The following is an 11,942-nucleotide window of genomic DNA, read 5'->3' on the forward strand; positions in this document are numbered from 1 at the left end:
AAACAAGTTTATTATCTCCCATATGCATGTCAAACCAAAGAACATCTTAAGGGTTGGTATGTTGTGTATAAGGTATCACCGCACGGCAAATTACCTGTCCCAAATGATGAAGACTACATCTTAGACCCAAACACAAATGACTTGGAGTTCTTTCAAGAAGAGGGGTTAGAAGGCCGATTTGAGATAGACTTAACTGAGAATGTCCGAATGGAAGTTGAAATTGTGGTTGATGATGAGGAGGCGGATGAGGTGCAAAACGCGAATGACTTACATATGCTAGAAAGGTTTCATTTAGGCAACGTCGATCACGACATTGAGTCAGATAGTCTTGAGTACAACTTGGTTGATAGTGATGATGAGAGTTATGATCCAGCTAATCCCGATCATGAAGATTATTTCTAATCAATGTAATACTATTATTATGTTTTATTTACTTTGCATTTCTTTTAGGTACATTTTGTTTATCTGTACTTATTGTTTTTACTCTTCTTAATTGTAGGTGATTGAGCAAAGATGGTTGGCGGGATGAGGAGCGTGTCTGGGCTTTACCAGCAGGCTAGGTCCAGGTTTTCTGGGCGGTCTGCTCCTTCAGCTCGGGCGGCGTCTGCTTCAGCTCAGGCGGCGTCTGCTCCTGATCAGGAGGCACCTGTCAGGAGGAGGAGGGGAGGAGGAGGAGGAGGACTAGACAGGAGCCGGAGGAGGAGGAGGAGGAGGAGGAGGCGCGGGTGGAGACGCAGCAGCAGGAGGAGCAGGGGGAGGAGGAGGAGGAGGAGGAGGAGGCGGTGGCGGCACAGCAGGAGGACGAGGATCTTGGGGGAGATCCACAGGGCGGCGGTACCACGTCTGGTTCCGGTACCGCCTCAGGTTCCAGCACGTCTGCTTCCGGCGTGTCGCGTGTGTACTTGCGAGGTCCAGCTACTCTACCTCGCCGACCGATACCTCTGACGAGGCGCCCGATTATTGCACCCGATGGAAAAGCGTAAGTAACTTTAGATTTTATCATTGCTTCTTCCTGTTTTAAATTCCAAATAAAAACTAATTATTTTTCTCAATCACTTGAGCAGGAGCTGGCTGATAGTGGAGAGTGGAGGGTGTCACACACGCCAGGTCAATGGCATTCTCGGGCTTCTTTGTAGAGAGCACTACCCCGGGCTTGTTGAGTTCGGTGGAGTGGTGGAGCCGGCCACTACCTTCGACCACTACGCCGCCGCCCCAGACGCTGAAGATCGAGACGGTAGAAGATTCAGGAACAAGGCAGAGCGGGTAAAGCAGGAGCTGTGGGTAAGTGCTCGATACATCGTATTCATTGCACATTATTGAAATAATGAATTGATTCATCGCGTTTGTATGCAGGATTTCTTCAGATGTCGCCCAGGAATGGAGGCCAAGGCGGATGCGGTGGCTGATAAGTGTTGTCATACACTTGTCACCAACCTGCACTACGAGGCACGCGTCCAGGCCATCATTAATTACCACGCCACTGTCCTTGGTGAGAGGGTGAACAAAGAGCAAGCAAGAACCATGAGGTTGACTCGGGAGCAATACCTGGAGGTAAGTACATTAGTTGTTGTCGACATTAACGATTAATTTCCGCTGCTGCTACGTCACTTATACTTCATTTCTGTAGATGATTCCTTATTGGTGCTCGGCGCATCCCGACTGCTGGCAACGAATCGTGGACCAGTGGTGCACGGAGGAGTGGGAGCAGACGCACAACACTCGCCGAGAGCACCGTTTGATGATGCCAGGTGTGACACACCATCAAGGCAGCCGTAGCCTCAACGCATACAGAGAAGCCTGGGTATGACAATTCAGTTATTAATTCTAACACTCAATTATGTATGATCTTCTAATCATCTTGCTGGTTTCATCGCAGTCGTCGTCACATGGTGGGCAGCCGTGCAATGAGTTCAAGGGATATGCTCTAGCCCACAAGGGCAAGGCGAGGGCTGACATCGACTACAACCCGGAGGACGGGCCTGAGGCATACAGCAACCCGAGTGTCCACACCCGCCTCACTGAGTACACCTCTATGGCAAGGGAGGTCCATGGACCAGACTTCGATCCGACGACTGAGGATCTTGACGTGGAGGTTGTCATGAGGGTCGGAGGAGGAAAGAAGCACGGCCGCTACTGGATTGCCGACAGCGCAATAGACCCGTCCTCTGCTCCCACTCTATCTCAGATTCGAGCAAGGAGCACGAGCTCGAGCCCCGCCATACGACCCCGGGCCTCCGGGTACCAGGCCCTCCAGGTGATTGTTTCTTTATCCTACTTCACACTATACGTTGATTCATTCTTTCTTTGCATTACCGTAACATTAGGATTTAAATTGTGCAGCAACAACTCGAAGAAGAGAGGAACAGACGTATGGAGTTGGAGGCGAGGAGTCAACAGTTGGAGGCGAGGATGAGTGCCGACCAAGCTAGGATGGCGGAAATGTTTCAATACATGCAGAGTCTGGGCGCCGCAACGGGTGTACCTCCGCCAACTTCACTCTTTCCGCCAACATTCGGCACTCCGGTGAGTTCAGTACGCTCTTTGAATGTATTGTTGTGTTGTGTCTCAAACTTCTTTTCTTTGCAGAATCAGTCGGCGGGCTCAAATGATCCATATGCATCGCCAAATTCGGGAGCGTATCCTAATCCGGGGCTTGGAGCGTCTCCGGGTGTTGGAGCGTCTCCGGGTGTTGGAGCATCTCAGAATCCGGGAACTTGGCCACCACCACAGGGAACTTGGCCGCCACCACCAAGTTGAGCTATTCACACTTTGACTTATCGATATGTTGCAACTTTAGGACTTGTGTATGATATTTGAACTTGGAACTATGAACTTGCTCTATCGTGGATGATTGTATTGTGTTGCAACTCTAGAACTTGGTCTATTGTGTTTGAACTTGGCCTATTGTCTATTGTGTTTGAACTTGGCCTATTGTGGATGACTGTATTGTGGTCCATTGTGGATGAATCTCTTTATTGTGTTGTGGTCTATATTGTGGTATATTGTCTACTGAATAAAAATAGGTTCTGGACCCTTTGCCGAGTGCCCCAGGTTTTGCCGAGAGCAGGCTCTCGGCAAAGGGTCCTAAACTTTACCGAGAGCATGGCCTAGCTCTCGGCAAAGAGGCCCATTCTTTGCCGAGAGCAGGCACTCGGCAAAGAGGCCCATGCTTTGCCGAGAGCAGGCTCTCGGCAAAGGTGCGCCTGTTTGCCGAGTGCCGGGTCAGGTTCTCGGCAAAGGTGCCGTAACGGCCACACAGCCTACAGGTAGTATCCTTTTCTTTGCCGAGGGCCCCGTTTGCTCTCGGCAAATAGTTTGCCGAGCGCCCGAGAAAGGGCTCTCGGCAAAGCCTCCTTTGCCGACAGAAAATTTGCCGAGAGGTCTTTGCCGAGAGCCCCTCTCGGCAAACTCTTTGCCGAGAGGCTTTGTAGATTTACCGAGTGCTTCTGGCACTCGGCAAATCTGCTGCATCCGGTAGTGGGCAGGCGGGACAGTAACATCTCAGCGGCGATTTCTATAGTTTTTATACCTAATTATCTTTTTTGCAAAAATATGTCATTGCACAACCAGTTTGTTCCCACTATTATCTAAAATCATGGCTAGAGAATTTTTATTGCCTTGATCATATATATATATATATATAATATTGCCACGATTTTGATCATATTGCAACGCTTTTTGAACGTGGAGAAAGCATAATTTTCTAGTAGTGAGTATTTGAGTTCCATTGTCAAAATCAGATTACGATGATGGCTTCTGGGCAAAAATAAACTTCCAAAAGGCAACATATAGTTTATTGCAAAACAAATATGTAACGTAGATTGGGTACGGTATATGCAATTAGTTTTTACACCCGGAATGCATAAGATTTACATAACAATGATTGCGAGTATGTAATACAGCTATACAGGTATAACACTTAATATAGACTGCACGCATGCATGATTCTTGCCGTACAACTTCTTTATGCACCATTTTAGTATGAGTAACTTAACTACTCCACAGCTGGAGGGATGAAAGTAACGGGGTGCAGCAGAAGGCTGGTTGCCTTACTTCCATTTATTCCTACAGCCTCCATCACTTCGACATCCTTAGGCTCCGTTCCCTTGGGAAGCTTCCAATCAAAGTGGTAGAGAAGGCTCGCCAGTGCAAGCTCCATGTTGGCCAGCCCAAGGTTGATGCCTGGGCACATGCGACGGCCAGCGCCAAACGGGATGAACTCAAAGTTGGTCCCTCGGAAATCTAGGTTGTTGGCCTCAAACCGTTCTGGCTTAAACTCCTCAGCATCATCGCCCCAGTATAAAGGGTTCCTACCAATCGCCCATATGTTCACGAAGACGGTTGTGCCCTTGGGGATATCGTAGCCCATGACTTGGCATGTCTCGCGACACTGACGTGGGATCAGGAGCGGTGAAGTAGGATGCAGCCTGAGGGTTTCTTTGAACACTAGCTTGAGGTAGCTGATCCCGGACTCGGCGATGTCATCCTCGGTGATGATGCTCTTCCCTTTGAAGGTTTCTCGCACCTCAGCCTGAGCCCTGGCCATCGCAGCCGGGTTCCGGATCAGTTCTGTCATGGCCCAGTTCAGCGTGGTCGAGGAGGTGTCGCTGCCCGCAGCTAGCATGTCCTAGAGAGAAACATTTTTGCACGCGCAAGTATATTCATCAGCTCCCTTGCTAGATTAGTTGGTGCCGCTGGATGAGGAGAGGAAGATGGCGATATGACATATGAGTGAGACAACTTACAAACATGAGAGCCATGATGGTTTCATTGGTGAGCGGGATGGGCGTGCTGCCCTCCTTCTGGAGCCTGAGCAGGACGCCAACGAAGCTCTCGTGGGCTGTCTTGTCGCCGCACTCCATGGCTTCCTTGCTCTCCTGGATGATGTCCTTGAGTATGCGGTCGAACCTTCGGCGGCAAGCGAGAGCCTTGCGCGGTGCCGTGGCTAGCATCTGCATGATCCTGGAAGACGGGTAGATGTCGGCGAGGGTTACCCCAGACGCCAGTTGAGTCGCCTTGTGGACGGCGTCGAGGTACTCGTCCTGGTATTTGCACCGGCTGCCGACGCACTCCCTCACGAAGGCGTCATTGATGAACTTGGAGAACCCCCTGGAGAAGTCCACCGCGGTGCCAGCGGCGGCGGACGCGGCCATGACCCGCAGGAACCGCGCCACCTCCTCCTGGCGGATGTGCTTGTAGGTCTTCACCCGGGTGGCGGTGAGCATCTCCTGCACGACGATCTTGCGGAGCTGGCGCCACCGCTCGCCGTAGGGCGATAGTATCAGGTCGGTGCCGCCGTAGGCGACCGTCGCGAAGGTGACCGGCGTGAACCGGTCGGCGAAGGAGAGGTCGTGCGTCTTCAGGATGGCCTGCGCGGCCTCCACCGACGACGCCACCAGCGCGGGCACCTCGCCGAGGCGGACCATCATGAGCGGGCCGTGCTTCTCCGCGAGCCCGCGCAGGACCCGGAAGAGCAGCGGGCTGCTGACGAGGTGGTGGAGGCTGCCGATCACCGGCAGCGTCCACGGGCCGGGAGGCAGGTTGAGCTTCGGCTTCGTGGCGAGTGATGGCCTGATGAGCCTCCAGCAGAGGACGACGAGCAGCACGGCCACGGACACGGCCAGGAGCAGCTTATTGTCCTCCATCTCTCTGGCTCTCTACTGCTTAGTACTTACTATTCCAAATGGTGCCGGCCGTGGCTCTATTTATAGGACACATATCTCAGCACATTATCGGCCAACTGCTATGATGGAGAAAATATATATACAACGGCTGCTCGATCAGCTTAAGGACTTGTTTTCCTCACACATGCTTTGACAAGCAGTGCCGTCGAGCGCGTTGAGCACAGTTTTCAGCATGAAGGAGTCTAAAGAGACGACTGGTGCAACACACTTGCATTAATGTGATTGTTGTACATTTACACAAGTTACAGGGCGTTGAGTCACGGCTAGATGAGTAGCAAACTAGATAGAGCCCGGTCAGCTAAATACGTTGGGTCACTACTAGCTGACTAACAGACTGGCTGGAGTCCGGTCAGCTAAATGCAAGGAAAGAACAGGTCAAGACTGTTGCATACAACCAATCACTAACACCCTCCCCGACCCCTGATTGGTCCAGCGGCAAGTGTATTAGTAAATGGCGGCGGACAATTCTTTTTTTTTTCTCTCTCTCTCTCTACCAATATGTGGCGGCAAGTTTGTATAGGGTTTGATGTTAAGTGGACAAAGTTTATGCACCCGGACGGTTGAATTGCTGGATGTTATAGCTAGATACGAATGGTTTCCCACTGCGAATTCTCCGACTTCTAACTAATTTAGCAACTTGTGCTGCTGACTTGACCCTTGAACAGCGATACAAGAAGTCGCAAGTCTGCAAACGGGGTAGAACACCTGGTTACGAGAACTGGTCATAGATCCGCAGATGATCGATAAAAGAAGTGGGCTAGCTTGACGATTTGACATGTCTTCCCTCTCTTGAATAAGAGACGGCATGAATCCTTATTATACTCATTGGATATGCATGGTCAAGTCCTACAATTCTCCTCTCCTTTAATAATCCGAGATGGCTTAGATCTCCTGACTTCAGAATAGCTTGAGATATAAGGCATCGTTTGAATGACACCACTAGGATGGGCGAAATTGAATGGATCAGTTGAAACATGAATGGATTAGGAAACTACTGTGATCGAATCCGACTGTCATAATATGGTGATCTCCCTGATTTCCAAGGCTGAAAATAGAGCTAGCTTCTCCAATATTATGAAGAAATGAAGTATAATCTATCTGTAATCCCGAAGATTAAAGTGTGTAAAATTGGGAGAGGGTGCAATAAAGGTAGCCTAGTTAGCAAAATGCTGGATGCATTCGGTGGTTTGAAGAGATCAATCTTCTACTTGTGTTCATGAGCTTGTATGTCATCATCGTAAACAATTAATTATCAAATTAGTGAAATGCACTCCTCCAAAAATAATATCTTGAGATTTGCATCATCCTTCATTCAGAAGATTTCCTTTTTTCCTTTTTCCCATAGTGACACTTGGAAAGTGGGAGTACTACCAGGGATCAGCTAGCAGATATAGAAATGGTGAGACTTTAACGCAAGAGACACTCAATGGAGTCGTAACAATAAAAGCTTAAGTTGCTCTTGATTGATTGTAGAAGCATATATCCATTGTTAATGGTAACTTTTAGTAATTATTAATAGATAATAATTGAACCGCTAACAGAGGCGATCCAGTTTTTTATCAAGCTCACCACCGCTGCAGGTCAGGGCGGGCGTTCGGTCTGGCCGAACCGAACCGATCGGTTCCTCGGTTTCTAGCGAATTTTGGTTATCAGAAAATTGGAACCGATCCGTTCCTAAAATATCTCGAGACCGAGCGAAATCGGTTTCGGTCAGTTCGGTTGGGTCTCGGTTATGACCGAACTAACCGGAGAAAACAATGGAGAAATCAATTCTTCAATCTTCAAATGAATCGAAACCCAAGAATTACAGAATGGAATCACTGACGAACACCATCATCTCTTCTGCTTCAAGTCAATCTCCACGCCATCCATGCATCCAGCCAGAGCAGAGCCGCCGTTTCGCTTGCCCGCGCGCCTGCGTGCCGTCGCTGCCGTGCGCCCGCCTGCCGCCGCCACTGTGCCCTCTGGCAGGTCTCGCCTCGCCTAGCCGCCGCCGCGCGCTCGAAGGCCGGGCTCGCCACGCCGCCTCCGCGCGCTCGCAGACCGGGTCCCCTCGCTGCCTCCGCGCACTCGTACGAGGAGGAATCGATGTGAGTGGCTGAGTTGGAGCAGCAGCCAGACAAATGTGCCTGCGGTGCGGCGGCCGGTGAATGAGGGGAAAAAACGAGAGAGAGATTGGGTGGTAAGCTTTTATAGTTAGGGTTTTGTGCTCTATTCAGCTACCTGCTCCTTGAGACCGAGTTGGAACCGAAAATCTCAATTTCGGTCGCTTCGGTTTCGATCCGGGGTATTTCGGTCTTCGATTATCGGTTAATTATACCCACCCGACGTGCAGGTCATCCGCGTCGGTACCGCTGCAGGCGCAGCTCCTCCCCACCGCTACTGCAGTAGGTCTTGGTCAAGCCGGCAACGTTGCCCTGATCAGAGATGGCCAGGCAGGTCACCGGAGTCGGAAAGGGGAGAGAGAGAACGAGAGAAAGCTTATTTTTAGTCTAATAAATTGAACTAATGAGAAGCATGTACGAGGTGCTGCTAAACTCAGACGGCAGGTCACAATGATGGCTGACGGCAGAACACGGAGGCAGCTCGATGCGTGGGTGTCGCGGCGCGGCGCGGATTGTCTGACTTGCTGAAGAGAAGTTATCCGTGACTTTCTCAGGGCCTGTTTGGATCCTTTGACAAAAGGGTAAATAGCAAAAAATTTACTTTTTTTTTCATTTGGATCAAAACACCCTATGGCAAAAAGGAAACAGCAAAAACAGATAGCAAAAGGAAACAGCAAAAAATTTGCTCTTTTTTTTTCCATTTGGACCCAAACACCCTATGGCAAAAAGGAGAAAAGAGGTTTAAATAAGCTTTTGCTAAAACTTTTGCCATTTGGATCCAAACACCCCTAATGGTAAAACTTTTATCACTTTTGGCAAATGGCAAAATTTTTACCCTTTTACCCTTTTGCACTTTGGATCCAAACACTACCTCACTCTTTGATGTCATTCATCGCCTATCCTACGGCTGCTAAAGGAATCAGATTTTTTAATAAATGAAGTGGTAGCCCATGCAGATTTGCTCTGCTGTCAGCACAGCCTAAAAGGTACTCTAGCTAAGCCACCAATCCTTCCCTTTCATTCGCCAGCTGCACATTGCCATCCATGGCCATCCCTAAGGTGGATCGGTTTCGGCGGCACCCACTTGCCGTCCTCTCTCTCCACCTCGCCGTAGTAGCCGCTCTCACCACGGTCACCTCCCAGGCGCCTTCGCCGCCGCAGCTGCAGCTGCTCACGAGGGCCACCGGCCGCACCGTGCCTACTACCGTCATCGCCATCGCCGTCATCGTCTTCTTCGTCCTCGTCCTCCTCTGCGTCCTCGTCAATCGGTGGCGTAGCAGCTCCGCGGACGCGGACGCCAGCGTCGGAGGACAGCAGGGATCCATCAGGCGGCGCAGGCGCGGGCTCGACCCGGCGGCGTTGGCCGCGCTCCCGGTCCTGCCGTACGCGGAGATCAGGAAGCACAAGAGCGGCGGCTGGCTGGAGTGCGCCGTGTGCCTCACCGCGTTCGACGACGGCGACGAGCTCCGGCTGCTGCCGCAGTGCTCCCACGCGTTCCACCCGGACTGCATCGACCCCTGGCTCGAGGGCCACGTCACCTGCCCGCTGTGCCGCGCCAACCTCGAGAATCCCGCGCCGCCGCCGGTGCCGCTTTCTTCGCCTGAGACGGAGCCGCAGGCGCCCGAGGCCGTCGCTGTCCCGGTGGCGGTGGAGGACGACGAGGCGAGGAAGGAGGAGTTCGTGGAGCTCGAGAAGCTCCGCTGCGTGCGGCGCGCCGCGAGGATGCCGCGGTCTCGCTCGACGGGGCACTCGGTCTCCACGACGGTCGCGGCTGAGGCGGGAGACCACGAAAGGTTCACGGTGCGGCTGCTGCCGCGCGTCCGGGAGGAGGTGCTCAAGTCGAGGCGGCTGCGGCACGCAACCAGCCTCGGTGGCGGCTCGGACTGCGCGGGGAGCTCGACGACGTGCTCGGTCGGTGGCGAGAGATGTCACGGCACGCGGCGCCGTTGGGCCCTCTTGTCCAGGACGACGTCGTGGTCGTGGGCACAGGGCGGCGGGGAAGGGTCGGAGCGGAAGAAAGGCGTGGGGCCTGGGGCAGGCACAAGACGGCCGCCGTGCGGTCATGCAGTATGCTCCCTGGCGGCGCGGTGGCCGGCACGGTGCAAAGCCAATAATGTGGTTTGATTTTGATTTTGTTCTCCTTTTCATATTTTTATTGTGTCGGTTTGTTTGTTTTTTGTCAATTTGTTTGGGATTGGATTGACTTTGTAAAAAGAAAAACATGGGAACCCACTACATCGCTAGAACGGCATGAAACACGGCGTCCCTCCCTCGGCGTGTCTAATTGCCTCAAGAAAAAGTCATTTTTCTCCGAAAGTCAATGTCCCCTCTTAAGGTGATGGACATTGGAACCGAACACAAAATGAGCACAGTTGTGCAGTATGCAGACATAGATAATAGTACTTGTATTTGAATTTCTAGCTACCATTCCAATACAAAACGGAGATAATAGATCACCAGCAGGCAGTTGCACAGACCAACAGACCATATACCGTCCTGAGTTCCTGACTCCTAGCTGGGACCGTCTTTCCGTTTTAAACTTTGGGGTTGGAAGGCTTAGACTGATATCAGCAGCGAAGCTATCGGACCTTGCAATTTGAAAAAGCGGTGTGCAAACGAGGGAGCACCAGCGATTTTACACGGGCGGATAGCAACGCTGCTGATATCAGCCTTAGGGCGCGTTTGGATGCCTACCAGTGATAGCCAGGCCAAAGCATCGGAATAGGCACAGGACTCGGAGCGAGCCAATTCTTGGCCACTATCCAAACAGCGTACGTGCCCGCGGTCAACGGCCAAAAATTGGCTCGGCTTTCGGCGGCCAACATCCAAACTCTTAAAACAGAAATGCTAAAACAGACCTTGTCAGTTTACCTTAAAAATGGTATATATGATAATAACTTGAAAAAAGATGTACAGAAACAGCAACAACTCTCTAATCTAAAAAAATAAGCACCATTTCAGTTTTTATCGAATGATACCACAGTTCAATCAACTACTCAAATGGTTTGCCATTGCTACCCTAGATACCTAATTGCCATTCTAGGCCACAACTCAGCTCTAATCGAGTGACACCGCAGTTCAGCCATGACCCATAGAGGAACCATACTTTGTAAAAGAAAATAAGGAAAAAGTTTGTTTTTTAATCACGAACTATCACGATGGTCGGATTTTGAACCGGCAACTACGAAATCAGACATCTTGCACATGCAAATTGTCGAAACTGTGAAAATTACCTTCCAGCCGAAACCACCCGGTTTCGTGCCACGTGGCGCTACTTGCCCAGTGAGCATCCCGGGTCTTAGAAAGGCCATCTCCCCCGGCAGGACTGCCAGGAGCTCCACGCCTCACGTCGCTGTCCTCGCTCTCACGCTCGGCCTCGCTGCTCGCGGCGCCCGGCCCAGGGATGACCGGCCTCCTCGTGTACCTGGACGATGGCAACGAGCACGTCTCCAACTCACTCACCCTCATGCCCGGGGCTGCGGCGGCAGCGTGTCGGCCGCCGGCTTCGCGGGCGCCGTGGCCAAGGCAGTTCACAACTGGCGGCTGCTCCAGGATGACGATGACGACGATGGCAACAACAGGGACGATGACAGCAGCAACAACGGCGATGGCGAACAACAGCCGGGCGAGGACACGGTGATCCGGGTGAAGGCCGGGACGTACGAGGAGAACGTGGAGGTGCCGCCGTACAAGACAAACACCGCCCTTGTCGGTGAGGGCCGCGACACGACGATCATCAGATTAGGGATGGGATCTAAGCCTGAGGGAGGATTCAGATGTGGGAGCAGGGCTGCATGATGCATGGGATCAGGACCAGGCGTCTCCGGCGAGGGCTTCCTGGCACACGACGTCACGTTCCGCAACACGGCGGGCGCGGCCAGGGGCCAGGCGGTGGCGCTGCGGGTGAACGCGGACCTGGCCGCCGTGTACCGGTGCGGCGTGGAGGCGCACCAGGACGCGCTGTACGCGCACACGTTCCGTCAGTTCTACCGTGAGTGTGCCATCTCCAGCACCGTCGATGTCGTCTTCAGCGACGCCGCTGCAGGGCTGCACGCTTCTCGCTAGGGTGCCGCTCCCTGGCCAGTCCAGTCCGTCGTGCTCTCACCACAGCCGCCGCCGCCGCTCTCGTCACCTCGCCGGGCTAGGGTTCTTG

The 11,942-nt window shown here is 52.3% G+C and overlaps 2 protein-coding genes across 2 annotated transcripts; one reads left to right on the top strand and one right to left on the bottom strand.

The window, feature by feature from the left end:
* Positions 1 to 3,833: 3,833 nt before the first annotated feature.
* On the bottom strand, positions 3,834 to 5,652 carry LOC112872796 (ent-cassadiene hydroxylase-like). The gene is made up of 2 exons (XM_025935843.1): positions 4,746 to 5,652; positions 3,834 to 4,627 (listed from the first exon to the last, which is right to left on the bottom strand). The coding sequence occupies exons 1-2, from the start codon at positions 5,643 to 5,645 to the stop codon at positions 3,995 to 3,997; spliced, it is 1,533 nt and encodes a 510-aa protein (XP_025791628.1). The 5' UTR covers positions 5,646 to 5,652; the 3' UTR covers positions 3,834 to 3,994.
* A 3,181-nt stretch (positions 5,653 to 8,833) lies between these two features.
* LOC112897732 (E3 ubiquitin-protein ligase ATL31-like) lies at positions 8,834 to 10,115 on the top strand. The gene has a single exon (XM_025966130.1). The coding sequence runs from the start codon at positions 8,834 to 8,836 to the stop codon at positions 9,911 to 9,913; it is 1,080 nt and encodes a 359-aa protein (XP_025821915.1). The 3' UTR covers positions 9,914 to 10,115.
* The last annotated feature ends 1,827 nt before the right edge of the window (positions 10,116 to 11,942 follow it).

This window comes from Panicum hallii, chromosome 1, assembly GCF_002211085.1.
Source record: "Panicum hallii strain FIL2 chromosome 1, PHallii_v3.1, whole genome shotgun sequence".
NCBI lineage: Eukaryota > Viridiplantae > Streptophyta > Magnoliopsida > Poales > Poaceae > Panicum > Panicum hallii.